We start from the raw sequence: 24215 nt of genomic DNA, 5'->3' as shown, positions 1-24215 counted from the left end.
AACTGCACATGGGGACAAAGATAGTAATTCTGGGAGAAATGTCCTCTGGTTTGAAAAAACAAAAATAGAACTGTTCGGCCATAATGACCATCATTATGTTTGGAGAAAAAAGGGAATGCTTGCAAGCCGAAGAACACCATCCCAACCATGAAGAACGGGGGTGGCAGCATCATGTTGTGGGGGTGCTTTGCTGCAGGAGGGACTGGTGCACTTCAAAAATAGATGGCATCATGAGGAAGGGAAATTATGTGGAAATTATGTGGAATTATGTGGATATCTCAAGACATCAGTCAGGAAGTTAAAGCTTGGTCGCAAATGGATCTTCCAAATGGACAATGACTCCAAGCATACTTCCAAAGTTGTGCTGAAATACCGTAAGGAGAACAACGTCAAGGTATTGAGTGGCCATCACAAAGCCATGAACTCAATCTTATAGAAAATTTGTGGGCAGAACTGAAAAAGTGTTTGCGAGCAAGGTCTACAAACCTGACTCAGTTACACCAGCTCTGTCAGGAGGAATGGGACAAAATCGACCCAACTTATTGTGGGAAGCTTGTGGAATTCTACCCGAAACGTTTGACCCAAGGTAAACAATTTAAAGGCAATGCTACCAAATACTAATTGGGGGGGGGGAATAAACAGTCGACCGAAACACAAGGTTCTTACATGCCTTATTCCTACCAAATGCACAAGGGTACACTGTTGTGATTCCTCATGAAGAATATTTCAGCTCATTTTGTTTTCAGATATTTTTCTATTCCGTCATAGAAAACGCAGAGCGTTTTAGGATACGCCCTCTCGCAGATGATTTTATTCAAAGTGATTTACAGTCATGATGCATACACCTTTTCTCTGTATGGGGGGACCAGTGGGAATCTAACCCACAATCCTGATGTTTTTCCGTATGGGTGGCCCCAATGGGAATCTAACCCACAATCCTGATGTTTTTCCGTATGGGTGGCCCCAGTGGGAATCTAACCCACAATCCTGATGTTTTTCCGTATGGGTGGCCCCAGTGGGAATCTAACCCACAATCCTGATGTTTTTCCGTATGGGTGGCCCCAGTGGGAATCTAACCCACAATCCTGATGTTTTTCCGTATGGGTGGCCCCAGTGGGAATCTAACCCACAATCCTGATGTTTTTCCGTATGGGTGGCCCCAGTGGGAATCTAACCCACATTCCTGATGTTTTTCCGTATGGGTGGCCCCAGTGGGAATCTAACCCACAATCCTGATGTTTTTCCGTATGGGTGGCCCCAGTGGGAATCTAACCCACAATCCTGATGTTTTTCCGTATGGGTGGCCCCAGTGGGAATCTAACCCACAATCCTGATGTTTTTCCGTATGGGTGGCCCCAGTGGGAATCTAACCCACAATCCTGATGTTTTTCCGTATGGGTGGCCCCAGTGGGAATCTAACCCACAATCCTGATGTTTTTCTGTATGGTTGGCCCCAGTGGGAGTCTAACCCACAATCCTGACGTTGCAAGTGCTGTGCTCTATCAACTAGGCATGCAGGACCATGCTCTTGTATTTGCAGGATCTTATAAAAAAAAAGCTAAACTCATGTCATTACCGTCTCCCAAGGCAGCATAGTGTAGATTATCGTAACATGCAACAACAAAATGGCCCATTGTCAGACACAGCAATAGAAAAACCGTCTGTCATTCATCAAAACATAAATCTGCATGAATCATTATGATAATCCTCATAGGCATAAATATTGTTTTTCTGGTTTAAATCCCTCTATGAAGGCCCACTGACTGACCTCCTCTGGTTTAAATCCCTTTTTGAAAGCCCACTGACTGACCTCCTCTGGTTTAAATCCCTCTATGAAAGCCAACTGACTGACCTCCTCTGGTTTAAATCCCTCTATGAAAGCCCACTGACTGACCTCCTCTGGTTTAAATCCCTCTATGAAAGCCCACTGACTGACCTCCTCTGGTTTAAATCCCTCTATGAAAGCCCACTGACTGGCCTCCTCTGGTTTAAATCCCTCTATGAAAACCCACTGACTGACCTCCTCTGGTTTAAATCCCTCTATGAAAGCCCACTGACTGGCCTCCTCTGGTTTAAATCCCTCTATGAAAACCCACTGACTGACCTCCTCTGGTTTAAATCCCTCTATGAAAGCCCACTGACTGACCTCCTCTGGTTTAAATCCCTCTATGAAAACCCACTGACTGACACCCTCTGGTTTAAATCCCTCTATGAAAACCCACTGACTGAACCCCTCTGGTTTAAATCCCTCTATGAAAGCCCACTGACTGACCCCCTCTGGCTTAAATCCCTCTATGAAAGCCCACTGACTGACCCCACTGGAAGCAATAGTTGACCAGGGAGAGTAAAAAAACATTTCCACCAATCAGAAGTAGTCAGTAATTGCCACCAATGGTGCCTTCTCACACTGAGATCTGTTTAGAGGTGGCAGAAGCAGATGCATCGTCATGGTGACTGGCGGCCGACTGTCAATCCTGTGATCTGTACAGGAAATGACATGTTATGTGCATGTGGGTGACTACAGCCAAAGATTGTTTATTATATTGAAAAGATAGTCAAGTGACCACTCGAACAATGGAAATGCATGTCCTCAAAGATGGAAGGCAGGCGAGATCAGGTGGGGCCACTCTAGCCAATGAGAGGACATATATGCATGTGAACAAAATGGATAGATAGAGGACTCATCTTTGTATCTGTGCCATTATAGAATCTGTCACAGCATGGGCTCCATTTTAAAGTAGTCCATTTTCTTCTTCTTCATTGGCTGATTGCTCCCAACGCATAGGAATCCACACCCAGATGCTACTATAAAATGGTGGAAGCCCTCAATGGCAATGTCCATGCTAAAATGGGTTATATCCATGATGAGTCCTCTATGACAACATGCTCTGATATAAAGTTGCAGAAATGCCATGTGCATCCACTTATATCAGTGTATTCATAACTTAACCATTACGAAACTTCTAACTTCAATCAAATAAGCCACACACAGCAAATCAGCCATTACATTTTTTGTTGACACTCTCATGGGCCTCTGTATAAAAATTCCTAATTTCATTGGCTTATTTTCATGGACAGATTAGCTGAGAGTCACACACTCCTGACACTGTGACAGAGCCCAACATGATTCACACAGCCAGCTATCTCCCATTTCCTCTCCCTCTCTCTCTCATTTTCCACTTCCTCTCTTTTCCTCTCTTTAATTCCCTCATTCTCCCTCTCTCTCTCTCTCTCTCTCTCTCTCGATCAGTCACTCTTTCTTCACATCTCATGAGTAAACCCAACCCTGCCATATGCCTCAATCCCCCTAAAGAGTCACAGACACTCACACTCAACCCCTCGCTCAGATATGACAAGCCCTTTATCATACTCATAAAGAGCTGTAGTATTACAGTAGCCTTACACATTGCACAGAGGACACTGTTTCCCATGAATCTCTAGGGCGGAAGAGCAGAAGAGGTGATTGGGAACAGGTGTTCCAATTAATTACCGGCGGCAGACCCGCCGAGTATCGAGCGCCTGCCAACGAGGAGCCACAGTGACAAGAAATGCAGCCTCACAGGGAAAACAACATTTGTTGACGCACTGTGTAATCATGTGAGTAGAGATGAAGAAAAAAAAATAATCGTCACGATAATCATTTTTTGATGCGCTTCCATGAGAGGGAATGAGTAGTAGTATAGTATCATAAAGTAACAAGGCTTTTTGGACGGGACCCAGCTACAGACTGGGGACTGCTTACTGACTGTGCTGAATGAGCAGCAATAGAAAAGCAATTTCTTCCACTCTGATGGAGAGCTGCAAGCCTCCAAGATAATTCCCCCACAGGGTTACTTCATCACCAATCAACCCAGGTGTCTCATCAATGCTTGATGTCTAACAAGTCTTTTCCCTGAGTTTTTAGTTTAACAGAAAGAGATGGGCCCTAGTATATCCTCATCATCTCTCCGTTAAATTTGAAGAACTTCATCAAATCAAATGTATTTATATAGCCCATCACTATTCAGCGGGTATATCACTATTCAGCGTGGATCCATCTTTTCTTTCCCAAGTCCCTCAGATGTGGTGACATGTGTGGAACATGTGTGGAAGATTGCGAAGGCAGTTCCTGTGAATGTTCTAGATGTTCTCGCCCCCCCGTTTTTGAAGTTGGCTGATGGGATTGTTTTAATATTCCTCTGATCTGGGCTGACGGAAGGGTACATGTGATGTGATCCTCTCTATACTGCTTGGAGATCAGTTTGGAAGTACCAAGCTGACTAATGATGGACAGAGAGGAGGGGAAAGAGGGAGTGATCTTGCACGGTCACTTTATGCAACCGTCTCTGTTGTGCTGTAATCATGAAAATAAAATTAATCTGAAGTGGAAAGAGAATGTTGAAAGGGACAATAGTGAGAATCTGGAAGCAGTGTGTCACAGAGAGAGTGGAATACTGAAATAATTGTGGAATTTAAATTTGTTTATAAAGCTGAAAATGTCAGAGTGAGAGATGTGAGTGGTTGAATCTAGTTTCCAAGCTAAATGATGGACTGTCAGTGGTTTCTTTGTCTTTGTAGGGGGGCCAGACTAATTGTGTCTCTCTCTGCCCACTCTGATAGTATGTCATGATGATCAACAAGAGTGATCAGCAGGAGCTTGGTGAGCAGTGATGCATGGCAGAGCTGTATCAGAGGGAAGGCTTAGATGCCAACCAGTGCCCATGGGGCGAGGGCAGCAGGGAACGGCTTAAAGGGCAGATGGTCGATATCCAGCTGGTTGCCATGGAGACACCTTTTAACTCTAGCGGTGCCTTCCCAGAAGGAACCTCTTTGACCACTACACCAGTCTCCGCCCGCCGTGTCCGAGAGATCCTGCCCATCTCACAGCAACAAGAGAGGGAGAGGCAGGAAGCGAGCGTGTAGTGTGCCGTTTCCATGGCAACCCAGGGAAGCGAGCGAGCCAAGCTCGGAAAGAATATTGACTGCAGAGCTGGCAGCGAACAACAGTGAAACAGTGCATCTCTCTCTCAGCCAGGCATCCTCCGAGCCGTAACCCTCATAAACAGGTCTGTGTTAATGAACTGGGTTACAGCTAGATCAACACAAAAATAACTTAACTACAATGCTAAACCACAAGCTATAACATAGACGATCTCATTAAAGTATCTCATTAAAGATAAGTATGTTGCTTGAACCCAGGGGAGATTGTAGAATAAGTCACAAGTGCAGCAATGCACACAGAACGTGTCCTCATCCAGGCTCCCTTACGTATCAACCACACTTCCCCCGAGACCAATATACTGTGCTAAGTTTATCAGATAACCTCTGCTGTTGTGCTGCTCGGCGAGTGCCGAAGCCGTCTGATGTCCTCACAACACAGACGTAATTTGTACAAGTTTTTTTGCCCACAGTCTTGGCAGGGCTCGCTTTGAAAGAAACACTCTGTCAACATCATTAGCTGTTTCTTTCACAGAGGGAACATTGTTCCTCAAAACCAGCTCAGCTCGGTACTACCAGTCCTTTAGATATTGCACCAATTAATAAAAATGTCTTGGCTTAAAGAGATCCAGATCCCTTTAAATATACACCGTATCACATACAGTTGGTGCTAATTTCCCACTGGACACAGTGGTCAGTTCAACGTCTAGTTTTGATTTACATTTGGTTGAGTTGTCAACTAACGTAAATTTAACGTGAAATTAAAAATGTCACAATGTCATTGGATTTAGGTTAAAAGTTGGGAGGAAAAAAAACCTAAATGACCTAACCTAAACGTTGATTACTTTTTACAAATCCAATCAGTTTTCCACATTGATGTAATGTCACCCCAATGCTTTTTATTAATTGAAATGACATTGGAACAGTGTCCCATTCATATGACTGCATTTGCCTTTCTTCACAGTAATTACTGTTCGGGGGTAATTCCCCAAGCGGTGTTAGTGGCTTACTTAACAATGACAGGGTGCTCCAGGAAAAACATCCCTGCTGGTCGTTTATTAGACCCCTATGCCAGGTCCCGGTCTCTGTGGCTGGCTAACAATAGGCTGTCATGTTTCCCTACAACTCTTGAGGTCAGCTGACCACCTACATCTTCCCAGGCTACTTCTCACAGACGGCGAGAGACTTGGTGATCGCTAGGGTAACACATACGGGAGGCACGGTAATATGCCAGCCAAGCCCAGGAAAACCCAATCTATTATGATGTATTGATTGATGAGCAGATTAAAATGAAGGGCGTCAAAGTGCTGGGAGATGATGAGGCGTGTGAGGATAACATGGAGCATGAGATTGTCCTCAGGGCTTGGGTTTTAGTTTCCGCTTGAAAGAGGTTTTCGAAACAATGACTGATTGATTAGCCATGGGTCAGGAGGAGCAGGGGAGGAAGAGAGAGACCGGATGAGTAGGATGAGGCGTACACGCTCCAACACAGTGGATGGCTGCCCAGGTCCAGCACATCAAAGGATTTGCCCTTTGTCCTCCTTTGGTTGGCGTGGAAACTTAAAATGGATGCCACAGGCGAGGACTGAGAAGTAATGAATAAAAAAGTTTAAAAAGGTCTCTGAAAACTTTGGCTAGTACGAGACGAGTCACCACTGCCCACACAGTCAGATATCAAGCACACAGTCTCTTAAAGATGAGCAGTTTACAGGTGGCGTTGTTGTTTTCTAGACCTGAGTAACTGGGCCAAGTAGTCTTACCCTCGCTGCATCTCATTCATTCATCATAAAATCTCCCAACAACAGAACAGCCAGGTGTCATAACCAGCCGGTTGGAGAGACTGATAATGACAGAAACAGGAACTGCGTGACAGTCTCTTAACAAAGCAAACTCAGACGCGCCAACATCACACATGCTGCTGCCGCCTCGCTGCTTTTTTAAAGGTTCACCATGCCCTTGTCCCTCCCTCCCTCCTTCTTCTCCTCCTCTCTCCAGAAGAGGGGGATACATCAAACCCCTGCCTCCTTTGCTTGGCTCTGGTGATCCAAGAGATAAACACAGTTTGGAAATCTATAAAGCCAACTTCTCTGAACGCTGGCTGGGACATAGAGACTGGAGGAGACGTGGGGGTCAATACATCTATAGCCTATCACTACTTAGACTACAACAACACTGTCTGGATTGATGGATCAAACAGCGATTTTATCTAACAGCTGGTCTCATGGAATAAAAGGTTGAGAGCTTGGTGGCGAGAAGAGTTCACCATGCTGTATGCTAGATGTGCTTGTCATAGTTCATCAACATGGCCAATACAAGTCTACGTTAATGGAGTGCTTCATAGCCCTCATTTTAGGATGTTGAAGCCTCCTCAGGAATATCCAGCATAAGAAACAGATCTTGTTCACGCCTGTTTTCATGTGTGTGTCTTGTGGTTTGTTTGTTGGCACATGTAGGCCAACGTCTGAGTTTTTGACAATAATGATCTCAATTTCAATCAGAACACCCTCATATCAAATCAAATCCCATTTTATTTGTCACATGTGCCGAATACAACAGGTGTAGACCTTACAGTGAAATGATAACTTACAAGCCCTTAACAAACTATGCAGTTAAGGGGGAAAAAAGTATTAAGAAAGTATTTACTAAAATAAACTGAAGTAAAAAAATAAAATAACAAATAATTAAGGAGCAACAATAAAATAACAGTAGCGAAGCTATGTACAGGGGGTTAGTCGAGGTAATGTGTACTCGTAGGTAGAGGTAAAGTGCATAGATAATAAAACAGAGTAGCAGCAGTGTAAAACTGGGGGTGGGGGAGGACAATGCAAATAGTCCAGGTAGCCATTTGAGTAGCTGTTCAGGAGTCTGTTCTCTCTGCTACCGCAGTCTATGACTTGGGTGGCTGTAGTCTTTGGCAATTCTTTTGGCCTTCCTCTGACACCGCCTGGTATAGAGGTCCTGGATGGCAGGAAGCTTGGCCCAAGCGATGTACTTGGCCGTACACACTACCCCCTGTACACACTACCCCCCCCTTGCGGTCAGAGGCCGAGCAGTTGCCATACCAGGAGGTGATGCAACCAGTCAGAATGCTCTCGAGGGTGCAGCTGTAGGACCCATGTCAAATCTTTTCAGTCTCCTGAAGGGGAATAGCCATTGTCGTGCCCTCTTCACGACTGTCTTGGTGCGTTTGGACCATGATAGTTTGTTGGTGATGTGGACACCAAGGAACTTGAAGCTTTGAACCTGCTCCACGACAGCCCCGTCGATGAGAATGGGAGCGTGCTCTGTCCTCCTTTTTCTGTATGCAAATTTGAGTAGGTCTAGGGTTTCTGGGATAATGGTGTTGATGTGAGCCATGACCAGCCTTTCAAAGCACTTCAAGGCTACAGACGTGAGTGCTACAGATAGGTAGTCATTTAGGCAGGTTACCTTGGTGTTCTTGGGCACAGGGACTACGGTGGTCTGCTTGAAACATGTTGGTATTACAGACTCGGTCAGGGAAAAGGTTGAAAATGTCAGTGAAGACTCTTGCCAGTTGGCATGCTTGGAGTATACGTCCTGGTAATCCGTCTGGCCCTGTTGACCTGTTTACTCACATCGGCTACGGAGAGTGTGATCACACAGTCGTCCGGAACAGCTGATGCGCTCATGCATGCTTCAGTGTTGCTTGCCTCGAAACGATCACAGAAGTTATTTCGCTCATCTGGTTGGCTCTTGTCACTGGGAAGCTCGCGGGTGTGCTTCCCTTTGTAGTCTGTAATAGTTTTCAAACCCTGCCACATCCGACGAGCGTCGGAGCCGGTGTAGTTCAATTCAATCTTAATCCTGCGTTGACGCTTTGCCTGTTTTATAGTTCATCGGAGGGCATGACAGGATTTCTTATAAGCGTCTGGGTTAGAGTCCCGCTCCTTGAAAGCAGCAGCTCTACACTTTAGCTCAGTGTGGATGTTGGCTTGCAATCCTCCCCCTTTTTCCTCCAAACATAACGATGGTCATTATGGCCAAACAGTTATATTTTTGTTTCATCAGACCAGAGGACATTCAAAGTACGACCTTTGTTCCCATGTGCAGTTGCAAACCTTAGTCTGGCAATTTTTATGGCGGTTTTGGGGCAGTGGCATCTTCCTTGTTGAGCGGCCTGTCAGGTTATGTCGAAATAGGACTCGTTTTATTGTGGATATAGATACTTTTTTGTACCTGTTTCCTCCAGCATCTTCACAAGGTCCTTTGCTGTTGTTCTGGGATTGATTTGCACTTTTCTCACCAAAGTACATTCATCTCTAGGAGACAGAACGCATCTCCTTCCTGAGCGGTATGATGGCTGCATGGTCCCATGGTGTTTATACTTGCATATTATTGTTTGAACGTGATACCTTCAGGTGTTTGAAAATTGCTCCAAGGAAAAACCAGACTTGTGGAGGTCTACAATTTTTTTCTGAGGTCTTGGCTGATTTCTTTTGATTTTCCCATGATGTCAAGCAAAGAGGCACTGAGTTTGGAGGTAGACCTTGAAATACATCCACAGGTGTGACAGTGAATTATAAGTGAAATAATCTGTCTGTAAACAATTGTTGGATAAATGACTTGTGTCATGCACAAAGTAGATGTCCTAACCAACTTGCAAAAACTATAGTTTGTTTAACAAGAAATGTGTGGAGTGGTTGAAAAACACGTTTTTATGACTCCAACCTAAGTGTTTGTAAACTTATGACTTCAACTGTATATATGGTCACTGTGGGGACGACGTCATCGATGCACTTAATGATGAAGACAGTGACTGATGTGGTGTACACCTCAATGCCATCAGAAGAATCCCAGAACATATTCCAGTCTGTGCTAGCAAAACAGTTCTGTAGTTTAGCATCTGCGTCATCTGACCACTTCCTTATTGAACAAGTCACAGCTGTTTCCTGCTTTAGTTTTAGCTTGTAAGCAGGAATCAGGAGGATAGAGTTATGGTCAGATTTGCCAAATGGAGAGTGAGGGAGAGCTTTGTATGCATCTCTGTGTGTGGTGGTCTAGAGTTTTTTTTCCTCTGGTTGCACATTTAACATGATGGTAGAAATGAGGTAAAAACGGATTTATGTTTCCCTGCATTAAAGTCCACGGCCACTAGGAGCTCTGCCTCTGGATGAGTATTTTATTGTTTGCTTATGGCCTTATACAGCTCGCTGAGTGCCGTCTTAGTGTCAGCATTGGTTTGTGGTGGTAAATGACAGCTATGAAAAATATAAACTCTCTTGGTAAATAGTGTGGTCTACAGCTTATCATGAGATACTCTACCTCAGGCGAGCAAAACCTTGAGACTTCCTTAATATTAGATTAATATTAGATGGAACGAAAGCCCAGCCAGCTGTATGTTATCCATGTCGTCGTTCAGCTACGACTCGGTGAAACATAAGATATTACAGTTTTTAATGTCCGGTTAGTCGGATAGTCTTGATCGGAGCTCATCCATTTTGTTATCCAATGGTTGCACATTGGCTTATAGGACTGATGGTCGAGGGGGATTCCTCACTCACCGATGGATCCTTACAAGCCACCCCGACCTATGTCCCCGATATCTCAGTCGCTTCTTCATGCGAATGACAAGGATGCGGGCCTTGTCAGGTGTCTGAAGTAAATCCTTCGCGTCCGACTCGTAAAAAAAAAAAATAATCTTTGTCCAGTACAAGGTGAGTCATCACTGTCCTGATATCCAGAAGCTATTTTCGGTCATAAGAGACAATGGCAGAAACATTATGTAGAAAATAAGTTACAAATCATGAGAAAAAGCACACACAATAGCACAACTGGTTGGGAGCCTGTAAAATGGGAGCCATCTCCTCCGGCGCCATCATGTCTTTGTCTGTAGTTAATTGTTAGCCTTTTTCCTCTAGTCATAATTAAACAACTCTAAACTGTCATCATTTCTTAATTATGAAGTCAGGAAGGGAAATGCTCAGGACTGGGTTGTTTACAAGAAAGCTGACGGAGAGAGAAGAGAGAGAGGTCTCTATAGACCTTCTCACCTGTGGTTGAGCAGTGAGATGCTGCTTGCTGGAATGGGCTGCAGCATTGTGTTTGAGTTCATGTGATTCAAAAGAGCAACTGAGTTTATTTTCCACCTGCTATCCCCTGCTTACAGCAGATATGAATGTATTTGCACGACTCAGGATTGCATTTCATCTAAAATTGCTCCCACAGGGCAACTTGAAATACCAAACGCCTTCAAAGCCTTTCATTCATATTTGACGCAACCATAATTTATTCACAAACCAGAGTTACGCAGTGTTATTGATATGGCTCACGCATTTCTAAAAGACCGAAAGGGATTCAAGATGATTCAACACATTCTACAAGGTCATGTACTTTGCATCTCGGCATTCTGCATTTTCTTAATGAATAAACAATTCTGACAGTGAGATCTCAATTGTGAATGCACTTTCTGCTAAGGTTCACAGACCTGGGGGAAATTCAGCCCAGAGAAAGTCACTCAATTGTGGCTCTATAGAGAAATCCTTGTTAGACACACCAAAGTTAAAGTCATGTCTTTCACATACGTACATGTATACATTAAGTACACAATTCTGAAACTAAATGCCCTGATTTCTAGTCTTATCTTTAGCGGTTGCTTTTCCATGGTTCTCTTGCTTCAGGTTGTCTGCTGTCTGACTGCGTTAGGGAATCTCCTGCTTGTAAAACAGGATTTCTTAAACTATGGGGTCGGGACCCAAAGTGGGCATGGGCATGTGAAAGGTGGGTCGCAGTTATGAGAATACATATATCATCACACAGTATTTTGTTCTTAATTTGGGTCGTTGGATGACGATTTGGGTCACGGGAGAATGGTCAATTTCACATTTGGGTCTCACGCTGAAAAGGTTTAAGAACCCCTGCTGTAGAAGATTAAGTTGTTGATATATAGATCTCTAAGCGCTGGGGAGGATGAGCTTGACAGGGCCAGAGCTACAATCAGGACCTCAGGGTCTGCTCCTCCTCTGTAGCAGCACTAATGATCTCTATGGAACCAGGGTAATCAATTCTTAATGAACCGTGGAAAGACTTCTGTCTGTCACCTGACATGTCTACTGCTGCCATCTTAAGTCCTACACCACCACCACCATCTCCTAGGGAGATTACAACCTAGCTAGCTAGTTACCATGGAGGTTTCTGGGACGATCTGACGTTTTAACGTGTCACTCTGATCTTGCGTCTCGGCAGACATTTGGTGCACCACTGCTAAATGAATGTAGGACAAACACTGACATTTGATGTTCTTGTCAATGCTCTATTATAGCTTTATTTGAGCACATACGTCAACACTTGACCATAGCAAAAAGGTTTTGTCTAGCTGCAGTAAGACAAACTTAAAAATTACAAGTCAGTTGTGTCAACTTATTTTTACAATACTACAGTAGATGATAGCTACTTATACAAGTGACCTACAATTAAGTTCTACATTTGGCATAAACCCACCTGCTTTAAATAAGTAAGCTTCTCTCACAATGATCAGGGTTAGCTGAGTTGTATCAAAGAGAGAGAAAGTGAGAGAAAGGCAGTATTGTCTCTTCTTGGGAGAAGCTTATGCTCCTTGAGATTATCACTTTCCCCTGCTAGGGGATTTGTCTCTGATCCCTTGTGCAGTGGTGGGTAGCCTAGCTATTTAGTGACGCTCCCTTGGGGACGGATGATACAGATGTCGGATCTTAATTTGATCACCCTGTTGCAGGAGAACTTAACTGCAATGCAGGAAATGTCAAACTTGTAGTTTATTTGAGGTTTATTAAAAACCTTTGGATGTTTGTAATTTCCACTTTAGATTTGTACTTACGAAAAATGTATCAACCCCTACAAAAATGTCCATTAATTATAATCCACATAATCATTCACATTTCCAATTGCTACAGGATTATTTTTCTGCTGTAGCATGCTGGCACTGTAGCAGATTAAAACAAGATCTCTATTGCAGAGTAGAACATTTGCAGAGTACTGTAGAGCATTCATAGATTGCTCATTCTACCCAGGTAGTGCTGGCAAATACTGTGCACGCAAAACTCCCAAAGGATAACTGTCAAATTTGTAGGAATACATAGACAAAGCCACACGTGCACACACACACACACAGTAGACAAAAGTGTTAAACAAATCTAAATATATTTAAAATTTGAGATTCTACAAAGTAGCCACTCTTTGCCTTGATGACAGCTTTGCACACTCTTTGCATTCTTAACCAACTTCATGAGGTAGTCACCTGGAATGCATTTCAGTTAACAGGTGTGCCTTGTTAAAAGTTCATTTGTGGAATTTCCTTCCTTCTTAATGCGTTTGAGCCATCAGTTGCGTTGTGACATGGTAGGGGTGGTATACAGAAGATAGCCCTATTTGGTAAAAGACCAAGCCCATATTTGGTAAAAGAACAGCTCAAATAAGCAAAGAGAAATGACAGTCCATCATTACTTTAAGACATGAAGGTCAGTCAATGCGGGAAATTCCAAGAGCTTTGAAAGTTTCTTCAAGTGCAGTCGCTATTTTATCAAAGTAATTGTGTGCACCAATACGATAAGATCACAACATCTTTAAAACAATTTCCCACATCTGAATAATAAGACTGCATATAAACCATCAGATCTAGTAATGAAATGTTATTGAAGCAAATCCCAATAATGGCATCTACAGTCATCGCAGATGCACAACCATGGGTGATTCTCTCCTCTTAGCACAAACCCATCTTATGGGTTATTGGCAGGTACAGGATGTGTCAGAATGACATCCTAAATCTGGCACTGTATCTGCCAACTCTAATCCACAGGAAGAGACATAAAACACCTACTGCTCTGACGCCTTCACACCTCCTGACGTACAACGTCTGCTTTCTGATTTATTTACCAGCTGACAGTTCTATTAAGAGGCATGCTATAATGATCATTGGGAGGTGGGTTTGAGAAAGCACACATTTCATGCCTGGCAGGCACACCATCTAACTTCCTGATGACTGCATTGGAGGCTTAAATGTCCATTGGCCCATTGTACATAACATTATGAAAGGATGGCGTGTGTGTGGCTGACAGCGGGGCCTGGTCCGGTGCTTTTCTGAATGGGGAGGGAACAGAGAGAGGGATGAGTTGAAGATGAGAGAGATAGAGGGGTGGGCCCTTTTTCTCTCTCTCTGGAGTATACTGTGGGAGAGTCTCTGATCTGTGGAGAATGCTGTGGGAGATTCTCTGATCTGTGGAGTATGCTATGAGAGAGTCTCTGATCTGTGGAGTATGCTATGAGAGAGTCTCTGATCTGTGGAGTATGCTATGAGAGAGTCTCTGATCTGTGGAGTATGCTGTGGGGGGCTCAGTGGACTTGCAAAGAGCTGGAGAAGTGAGCCGGCTTTCATCAGCCCCATTCACAACTCCTCTTGATGTCCCACCACACTACTACTGCTGTCCTCCAAAACTCTGACTAATGGCGCTAGAGTGAGTGTGTGTAGCTGAGACTCCCGTTTGGTCATGTTACATCATCTCCCTAATCATCTCAGGCCCAGCCAGCCAGTCCATCACGCTACCACTGACAGGAAGGATAAGAGCTGGTTGATGCCATTAGCTATTGACTTTAGTGGTACTATGACACACACAGCAACTGCCCACTGGCTTAGTGCACAACCTTGTAACGTTGTGAGTGGAGAGCGAGGCTAAGCTCTCATTTATGGCAGGTCATATTCAGTTCAGAAAGACATTGGTGAAATATGTAGTCTGGTCCCAGATCTGTCTGGGCCCCGAGCTTGAACTTCTAATGGCATGGCTTTCTTCCTGATAGTACTTTTCAGCATCAATATTTTAACTGTTTTTTTTCTGTAAATCCTTCTTTGTGACCATCACTTTCCATGTTCTTTAATGTGCTTCTATCTTTTCCTCCCTGCTGGTCTTCCTCCCCTCCCTTAGTTGACATCTCTTATCCACCTCATCTCTTTCCCCCAACAAGGCACCATGTGATGTCTCTCGCTTGCCTCTATTTTAAAGAATTGTGAGAAATGAAGAGCCACACTGTGCAAAGATCCCCAACAGCCACAGTACTGTATGAGTGCTGAACAGACTGTGTGTATTTAAATGCCAAATCATGCAATCTCATGCATAGGCACGAGTTGGCCCAATCCCCAGACTGAGGGATTGTGACAGACACCTATGATAAATTAAAGACACGGTAAAGAGAGCACACACACACACACACACACACACACGAATAAATAGACCAACAAACAGTACTGCCTGTAAGCAGCAGAGGAGCCAGACGGTGACAGCAGCTGTCTCCCATTAGTGGGAGACAGAAACCAGAAACCTCTGGATCAATAAACCACGAGCAACCAAATGGGCCTTTTAATGTTTGATGTTAATGCCAGCTTCTGTCTCAGGGGGCCCATTGGACCAGTACTGATTGCAGCAATGTGCGGCCACTTACCCGTATGGGCAGCCTAGTAGTCCAAACCGAGCCAGGAAACAGGTCGTTGAAATGCCTCCACAACACACTCAAGAGCCCCCCTGGTTCCTTTGTTTGCTTGTGGAAGCCATATCCAAACTGAGCAAGGAGCCCCTGCCGAATACATGAATGATAATCACCTTCCTGTGTGTTCAGGCATTTGCCTTGGTGAGGGTGGGAAATAGGGATGGTCAGCGGAGTTCTTGTTTCCATCCAGGATGGCGAGCCGAGCACCAATCTGCTACCTCACTAGAGCCAGACAGGCAGGCATTGTCATGCTGCCTGAGCTGACCCATCCATCACATCATCCACTAGAGTGGAGAAGCGCCTGGCATTTGGTGGAAGTTGTCACAAGACTAGTGTGATTATCATCGACCGACCATGCAGTGTGGTTGTCATGGAGGGGGCTGCCTGTCAGTCTTAGTTTGAGAGTTAATTGGTCCACAGTGAGGGGGTGGTCAAGGCGACAAGGGGGAAGGGAGTGTGAGGGAGGCTGGAGGGAGGCAGGGCGGATGGTCCAGCTGCTCCAGTTTGCAGACAACTACTGAGTGCAGACTGAGCATGTCTACCCGAGAAGTGCTATGTGCAGTGGGCCAGTTAAGCAGATTATTCAACAGTGTTAATCGTAGTAAGGAGACTTCTTTAGGTATTGTATTGCTGCAGCCTGCAGGGGCAGGAACATGTCAGTTGGTTTCATGTACATTTCCTTGAAAAACACACCTGCACAGAAGCAGACATTTTGAGAGCACTGTTCTAGCGTTGCTGTTCAAATGCCTGCAGGTGGATTGTTCTCATCAGATGTTCAGCTTCTCCTCTGCTTTTAAGGAGAGATGCCTCTTCGCTATGTGCCGTCTTTGACAGCCACTCACAACAGCCAGTTACTCCTGGATAAGTCTGACTACACTGAGCCTCGAAGGATTTGACAATCAAACCTGGGATCTGTGGCTGCAATGAGAAAATAAAAGTACACTATATTTCCAATTACTACTCCCCGGGAACATCTTAATAGCCAATTTCACAGTGACCTCAACATGACATATCTGAGAGAAGGAGAATTGAGAGAGAGATAGAGATTCAGTGAGTGAGTTGAATGAGGCAGCGACTGCCTGAATGCTGATGATGCATGTCATTGCCACGAGCAAAGTGCTGTGATGGATCAATAAAAGACAAGGAAGCAATGAGCAGCCAACAGGCCCCGAGCACTCAGACCTCTCATTGTCATCTCCAATGTTGACTCCTCACCACACAGCACTCCATAAAACCATGCTCTGCAGCCTTACGGCGGTATGGTACACTGTGATGCCATGCCATATTTCTTGACAGAGCTAAATATTTACAATATGTTTAGTAAAGTGTGTTTTTAGGCATCATACAGGCCGTGTTAGTCAGTTTGTTGATCACTGCTGAGTATTATGAAGAACATCTCAGAGTAAGACTGCTGATCTAGGATCTGTCCATATAATCATACTCATTATGATCTATGAGCTAAACTGATCCTAGATCAGAACTCCTACTCAGAGATCATTTTGTGGATATGGGCTCTTCCCTGTGAGAGAGGGAAACCAACCAAGTGGTTACCACGGACTCCCTCCCACCACAGTGATAAGGAGTGTCTTTCTTTCATGTGGAAAAACAAGGTGAGGATATGAACACCCAGGCTGTGCTCATTGGCCAGGGCTTCTGTTTTAACTCAGTCTGGGACGAGAATGCCGTGGAATCCTCCGGATAATCTCCATGCTGGTGTTTATGTTCAACATGAATTTACAGCGAGGCTCCTGCAGCTATACAGATGGATGGTGTTGTGGGTCTCAGACCAAGCAGCATTAACACCATTCATTATGTTTTTTTAATCAGTGGTTTGTGTTACTTGCTACAGAGATGAGTTGAAGGATCATTGCCTTTGATTGATTACTGGTTGATTGTATGCACCCACTTTAAAGCCACAACCTGGAGTCTGTGTGCATTCTTTACCAGTTTAAATTCTGCAAAGTAACTTTCACTGTGATGCTTGTTTATAAGCTTGGGTAAATTCGGATGTATGAGAGAGCATTACATGCAATCATGACATGCAGGTTAAAACTCAAATCAACTGTGCATCAATGATATTCATTTTGGGTGGCTCCAAACACATGAAACATTACTGGATATTTAGCTGGGAGATTAACATTGGGTTGTTATTTTACCTAACATTCATTTGGTCCTCCTTTAAGATGGGTGTTTGTAGAATGTTGACCTGGAGTCATACATCATCTTGTGTTTCTCTACTCCAAGGACTCATCTACAGATAAAAAGGGAAACCTAGTTGGTGTTTAGTTATCTTTAATTCATCTCTTATCGTGTGTTTTTCAAGCATCTGTGTGGGTTTGTATCTTCCTGATATACAATAAGGAGGGGACTTGCAGCATCTCAAATAGAACCACGTTTGCGCTTGACACGTGCGTGTGTACATTTATTTTTGCAAGGCTTGTACATGCAACTATGACCGGTGTGGTTTGCGTGTCTGGCTGTATTTTTTGTGGTCGTCTTTGCTCCATTAATATATATTTTAAAGATCGTGTGACAGTGTATGATGGTTTAAGACAGATAAACAAACATGGCTGTCATCTGCAAGGAGCTTTTGCTCATTTTATAGAAATATATTTGCTTAACCTACGTACTTAACCCCCGACTTACACGTCTTATAAAACTGACGTCAAGTATAACACTATCAACCACACTTAAAGCTAGAATCCGTCATTTAAACAATAGCAAAGGGCATCCCCGTCCGTTCTGCAAAGAATCTAAGGGATTGAGCTGGAGAAATGTAACCACTCTAAAATTCATAGACAGAGCTATAGATGCAAGGACTAACCACCAATGATATCGAAAGCATAGTTTTAACCATGTTTTTAGACTATACAGTGTTGGTTTACATTTACGTTGTTTATCAACATTGGAGTAAAACAAGCCTATATTTAGGGTTCTGATGGGGCACGACAGTTGAACTAAACTCATGAGGCATTTTTCAGTTATATTCTTCAAGAATCAATTGGCAGTTTATAATTTACAAGTTTAAGAATGGATGTAGCAACTAAGGATTCTAGCTTTAACACATTGTTATAATTGCTCCTTCCTGGCTGATTGAACAGCTGGAATACAGAGATCTCTCTCTGGTTGTAGAACTGCTGAAGTTCGGAACTCCTTTACCCTTCAAGGAATCAATATGCAGACGGGGGGGGGGACTTACCCGCAGCCAGCTGTATCCAGCCGCAGATCTTGTAGACCGTGCCAGTGCTGCAGAAGAAGAAGAGCGTGAAGCAGCCGATGCATCCGATGACCAGCGCCATGGACATCCCGATGAAGAAGGACGCAGCTTTGAAGGCACCGGAGGGGATGGTGCTAAACTCCATGAAACTGCCCTGGCACGTCAGGTCCCGGGACAGCCCGTTTCCGATGCAGTAGTGGAAGAGGCCGAAGTAGCCGGCCTGCGGCGTGTCCATCCCGTCTCCAATCCAGTAGGGCTGGATGAAGCACACCACGTTGACTATAGCGAAGAGGATGGTGAAAATGGCCCACAGAACCCCGATAGCGCGGGAGTTCCTCACGTAGTTGGTCTGGTAGATTTTGGCAGCCTCGGAAGCGGGAAGCATGGTTGTAGGAGCCCCAGGTACCATCATTCAGTCTCTAAAGGTTTTTATATTTACGAACAGTTCACACACAGAGCTTTAATCAAGCACAAAACACATCCCGGCCGCGTCAATGTGACATGATCTCCCCGACTAAACTGCTCCCTTCTGGGCGAGTGTTTAGCCTACTAAAGCCTTGCAGCTTGCACTGTGCTTGGGTCCGCCACCGTTTTCCTTATCTTTATTGAATGGTAGGCTGGGTATCCGAGAGATATTACGAATAATACTGAGGAGGAATCTTCTGAATGAATGATCACTGAGATAACAGCATGTAATAATCACCGGGTGTTAATTCGAAACGGTCAAGCATTTCGCAGATACGCTACAGCCATAGTAGGCTAAACAAACATCATACGGTCAGAACTGCATTCGATTGAGGGCGCACAGAGATGAATAATCCATGAAAAATGCTAAAATCCACGGAGAGCGGCTGAGATCCCCCTTCACAGACGCGGCTACAACCTCATCTTCCACCGAATACCAATTTTCCTGAGGTGGAGGAGGTGCGTTTAACTGAGATGATGAAGTCGTGAGTGTTGACAATCTGCTCTACTATGCATCATGTGCTCTGCGTCCATATTTGACCAAAGAACACCTGTTTTCCAGGCAGGCGCAGTCCGACTGTCACAACCGATAGACCTATCAAAGCCCCTCTTATAAAGCACCATGCGCAATATAGCCTATCTCCTAATCCCACTCTCCCATGCCCCAGAACAATGATGGAATGGGAGGCATCTGAAATAAAATCGTTAAATCTAAAAAGCAACAAAATCTAAAAAGATTGGCTCTGACTCGTGAGGCAGAATATTGAAGTCTCAGCTCTCTCTCTCTCTCTCGGTGTTGATCTGTGTCCACTGAAATAGGAAGGCTTCTGTCGCAAAACAAGACGCGTTGGTATTTAGCGTACAGTTACAACTAAACCCTGCGACATGGCATTTTATCACAAAGTCATGATAAAGGCTAATTGGCTCAACTTAATCATGATTGCAATGGCTAGGTAATCACTATAAATGCATCACCTGTTTGATAGCCTACTCCAAGTCTCCAACTTTGTGTGCTGTGCAGTTGGCAACAGTATGCTCAGTGGTACGGTTGACTTGATGCTCTTCTTGTTGATCACTTGATGATTCTGAAGTGGCTTTGACTGCTCTGCCAGTACCTTCTCTCAGTACAGTCTATTCTTATTCAGGATTATCCTTCTCAAAGCTGCATGTGGCACGGTAGAGGTAGCCTATAGGCCTAACAAGAAAAACAAACAACATGTCCACAGGCATGAAAGCATTTTATGTTCATTATTTAGGAGAAGGCTTGTGGTTACAATTATTTTGAAACTGAGAAAAACTTTATATTTACAGTAGCATACCTGTGAGTGGTGTAAAACAAATTGAATCATTCTCAATGTGAAAAAACAAAACATAGAAATTACAAACTTCATAGCTGTAAAAGAAGACAAGGAGCCCATCCACACAGACTCTGAGCAAAGTGTGTGTTCAGGTTTCCTAGATGGGGGACCCGTTGAAAATCATGAAAACTATGAAACCTTGTGCTAGAATGATGTCTGTCATCCTGTCAATTATAATTCAGCAATCTAACTTTTGGTGTTAAAATTAAGTTATTGTCAGTTTAAAAAATATATAATAACCATGTAAACATGTATTTCTCGAAAATCAGATGTATAGTACTGTCCCAATTCCAACTAATGGTGTTTGAATAGTGGCACTGGGACCTTTTTCAGCTACAAAAAATGCACAAAATAAACCTTTAATCAATTTAAATGTAATTTCCTTCATCCGATAATCTAAAACATATTGAAATATGTTGTTGTAGTTATTCATAACAACTCAAAATAAATGATAGAGGCTATATATCACATAAACAGCATAGGATGATGGTGGAAGGAATTGGAGGAAAATAACAAGGGTATGGTCAAAGGATCATGACATGAAAGAAAGAGAGAATAGAAAAATGTATGATTTTAAAAAATGAATGTATGAAAATAATAATATAGGTTTTCCAGGATCAATTCAAAGATGTGCAGACTCATTTTAGTTCGATTTTTACCAAGAGCTTGGAATCTCCCCAAATCAATATTCATAGGGCATGGGGTGAGTCTAGTATAAGGTTACTGTCACAAAATGGTGAAAACGGAGCGTGTTTTATACAGTATATAGGCCTAAGCCTTTACAAAGCCGTATAAATGATTTCACAACAAGTGCCAGGTGAAGTGGGACATTAATGCATTTCTAATGACAAAATGTTGTCCCACTTCATCTACTAACTAGCCTGTAGTGTCCCACTGTAAACGCTATGGCCACATAGCCAGGAGTAGCCTACCAGCTTTTCCCATCAGGCCGCCGATACAGATCTGTATAGGGATCTACCTGTAAATTACCAACATCAACATCTTCGGTAATTTGGGTACTTAACAGGTAATCTATGGCAGTCTATGGTAACTGGTAATTTAGGACTATACTTGAATAACTATTTAAAAAATGTATTCATATGTGGTATTCCATTTTTATTAGTTTGTCCATATTGTGGGGTTTCTAGTGGAAAGACCATATGTTCAAGAAAATATAGCCTAATTAGGCTAATGAAAAAAAGCATCAACAATGGCATTCTTTTCTATTAACTCTTTCAAGTGTTGACCTTTTTCACATCTGCCACCAGTTTGGCGCCAAAACATTTACAACAAAGCAATCAAATAATTGTGTAAAAACATAGAAAGGATATTTCATGCTAAAACCCTCATGTTAAACACCAATGGTATTCAGTAAACTGGTGGTTTATTTATGTGATAATGCCCGAGAAGCCGGTGTTTGAACATTTTTGCAATGAAACGAAATGTCCTCAATTAAATCAATCGCTTTCATACATCCAAAACTTCGCAAATAGGGGTGATGGCATTTGGTGATAGCGGCATTGCTTTGCTAATAGACAACTACAACTCCCAGAGTCAATTGCTTTAACCTGGCGGTGATTGGCTTGTAAAAGAGACAGGAAATTGTGAGGTGAAATTTGGAGACGCGGGAAACTCTTGACAAGTTTACAGGGATATTGGATATGGGTAATTTCACTGCATGAACTCCAACCAGGTAACATTATTCAGTATGCTTGCAGTAACAAAATATGAACTTTCAACAACTAAACATTACCCTTGAGTTTCCACGAGAGCTACACTGTTGTGGTCAGTTGAGTTAGCTAGCACTGCTGCAGAGGAAGGAAGGCGAAGACAGACAATTTGCTCAATGCACCGCTAACGTTAGTTTGTCAAGAGTCACCTTGTTCTGTAACTGTCTCTTTATCTCTATTACAGGCCAAACTACTTTAAGTCACACACTTTACGGTTCTGTGTGTGTCTAAAAGTAGCCTAAACAATGGCAGCACAACGTCAGCACCTAGGACCTGAAACGAAACACCATGACAAATACAAGGACCTGGACATGACTCAAAGGAGCCAGAAAGTAGAGGAGATGAAAAGAAGTTTGGTTTCACAACAGAATATGTTTAAAAAAGCCACATCACAAAGCGAGGCTGCTGTAAAGGCTAGTTATATAGTGGCAGCAGAGATCGCAAAATCAGCCCGGCCCTTTAATGAGGGAGAGTTCATGAAAAAGTGCATGATGAAGGTTTGTGACCTCGTATGCCCAGAGAAAAAGCAAGCATTTTCAAACGTGAGCCTGAGCAGGAACACAGTAGCTGATCGCACATGTGATCTTGCCACCAATCTGTATGACCAGCTGATGGAAAAGGGAAAAGATTTTGTTGCGTTCTCCCTCGCTGTGGATGAGATCTGCGACGCATCTGATACTGCTCAGCTGTCAGTCTTCATCCGTGGAGTGGACTCAAATCTGTGTGTTACGGAGGAGCTATTAGGATTCAAATCAATGCATGGCACAACCACAGGAAAGGAAATCTTTGAGGAGGTTTCCAAATGTGTAACTGAAATAAAGCTGCCGTGGGATAAACTCGTTGGATTAACGACAGATGGTGCGCCAGCGATGTGCGGTAAAAAGAGTGGACTGGTGGGCATGGTTCGGGAGAAGATGCGGGAAGAGAACTGTGCAGGTGAGCTAACTGTTTACCACTGCATCATACATCAGGAAGCACTGTGTGCCAAAGCCCTAAAGATGGAACATGTTATGACCACAGTAACACAGGTAGTTAACTTTATAAGAGCCAAAGGTCTAAATCACCGGCAGTTTAAATCTTTTCTGGAGGAGTGTGGTTCGGAATACGCAGACGTGCCATATCACACAGAGGTGAGATGGCTAAGTAGAGGAAAAGTACTGAACAGATGTTTCGAGCTGCGTGAGGAAATATGTCAATTCCTGGAAACCAAAGGGAAGGATACAGCAGAGCTCCGGGAGCAAAAGTTCCTGTGTGAGCTGGCCTTTCTCTGTGACATCTCGAGCCATCTCGATGCGCTGAACCTGCAGCTTCAGGGGCGGGGGCGCATCATCACAGACATGTACGCTGCAGTGAGGGCCTTCAAAACTAAACTGTGCCTGTGGGAGAATCAGATGCTGCAAGGAAACCCTTGCCATTTTCCCTGCTGCCAATCCATAAAAGCGCAGATCTCTACCGCCGTGTTCCCATGCGCACAGTTTGCTGAAAAACTCAGTGTTCTCGCCGCTGAGTTTAGCCGGCGATTTGCCGACTTCGATGCCCAGAAATGCAAGTTTGAACTGCTTAGTAATCCCTTCGCAGTTGATGTGGAAAATGCACCAACCAACATCCAAATGGAGCTGATTGAACTCCAGTGCAACGACACGCTGAAGTCAAAGTATGATGCTGTGGGCGCCGCACAGTTTCCACGGTTCATCCCTGACACAATGCCTCAGCTCCGCACCCAAGCTGCTCAGATGCTCTCCATGTTCGGCAGCACTTATCTATGCGAGCAACTTTTCTCCTCGATGAAGATGACCAAAACAACTCACAGGAGACGTCTGACTGATGAACATCTTCGCTCGATACTGAGGATTTCTTCAGCTCAGAGCTTGAGCCCAGACATTGATGAACTAGCATCCAAGAAGAGATGCCAGGTATCTGGCTTGGGCACATCAGATTAGACCAGTGTGCAATAATTAACGTTTTCTTTATGCACTTTTTCTTGCTACAAGGCATGGGCTTGAATGGTTGATTGATTTATTATCATTTTATTTGTAAAATTATTAGCCAGTGGAAAAA

The 24215-nt window shown here is 43.7% G+C and overlaps 1 protein-coding gene across 2 annotated transcripts in view; it reads right to left on the bottom strand.

The window, feature by feature from the left end:
- Positions 1 to 20140, bottom strand: part of lhfpl3 (LHFPL tetraspan subfamily member 3) — a 34938-nt gene extending 14798 nt beyond the window's left edge. The window contains exons 1-2 of one of the 2 annotated variants that reach the window (XM_024377303.2): positions 18587 to 20140; positions 13376 to 13989 (exon numbers count right to left, since the gene is read on the bottom strand). In XM_024377303.2, the coding sequence (XP_024233071.1) occupies positions 13877 to 13989; positions 18587 to 19016 (543 nt within the window). In that variant the 5' untranslated portion in view covers positions 19017 to 20140 and the 3' untranslated portion in view covers positions 13376 to 13876. Of the gene's footprint in view, positions 1 to 13375; positions 13990 to 18586 lie in introns of those variants that run through there. The other variant, XM_024377302.2, reaches the window with a different exon arrangement.
- Between the last annotated feature and the right edge of the window lie 4075 nt (positions 20141 to 24215).

This window comes from Oncorhynchus tshawytscha, linkage group LG17, assembly GCF_018296145.1.
Source record: "Oncorhynchus tshawytscha isolate Ot180627B linkage group LG17, Otsh_v2.0, whole genome shotgun sequence".
In the NCBI taxonomy this organism is placed as follows: domain Eukaryota; kingdom Metazoa; phylum Chordata; class Actinopteri; order Salmoniformes; family Salmonidae; genus Oncorhynchus; species Oncorhynchus tshawytscha.
The sequence above is the reverse complement of the archived record's forward strand: the minus strand, read 5'-3'. Positions and strand labels throughout refer to the sequence as shown.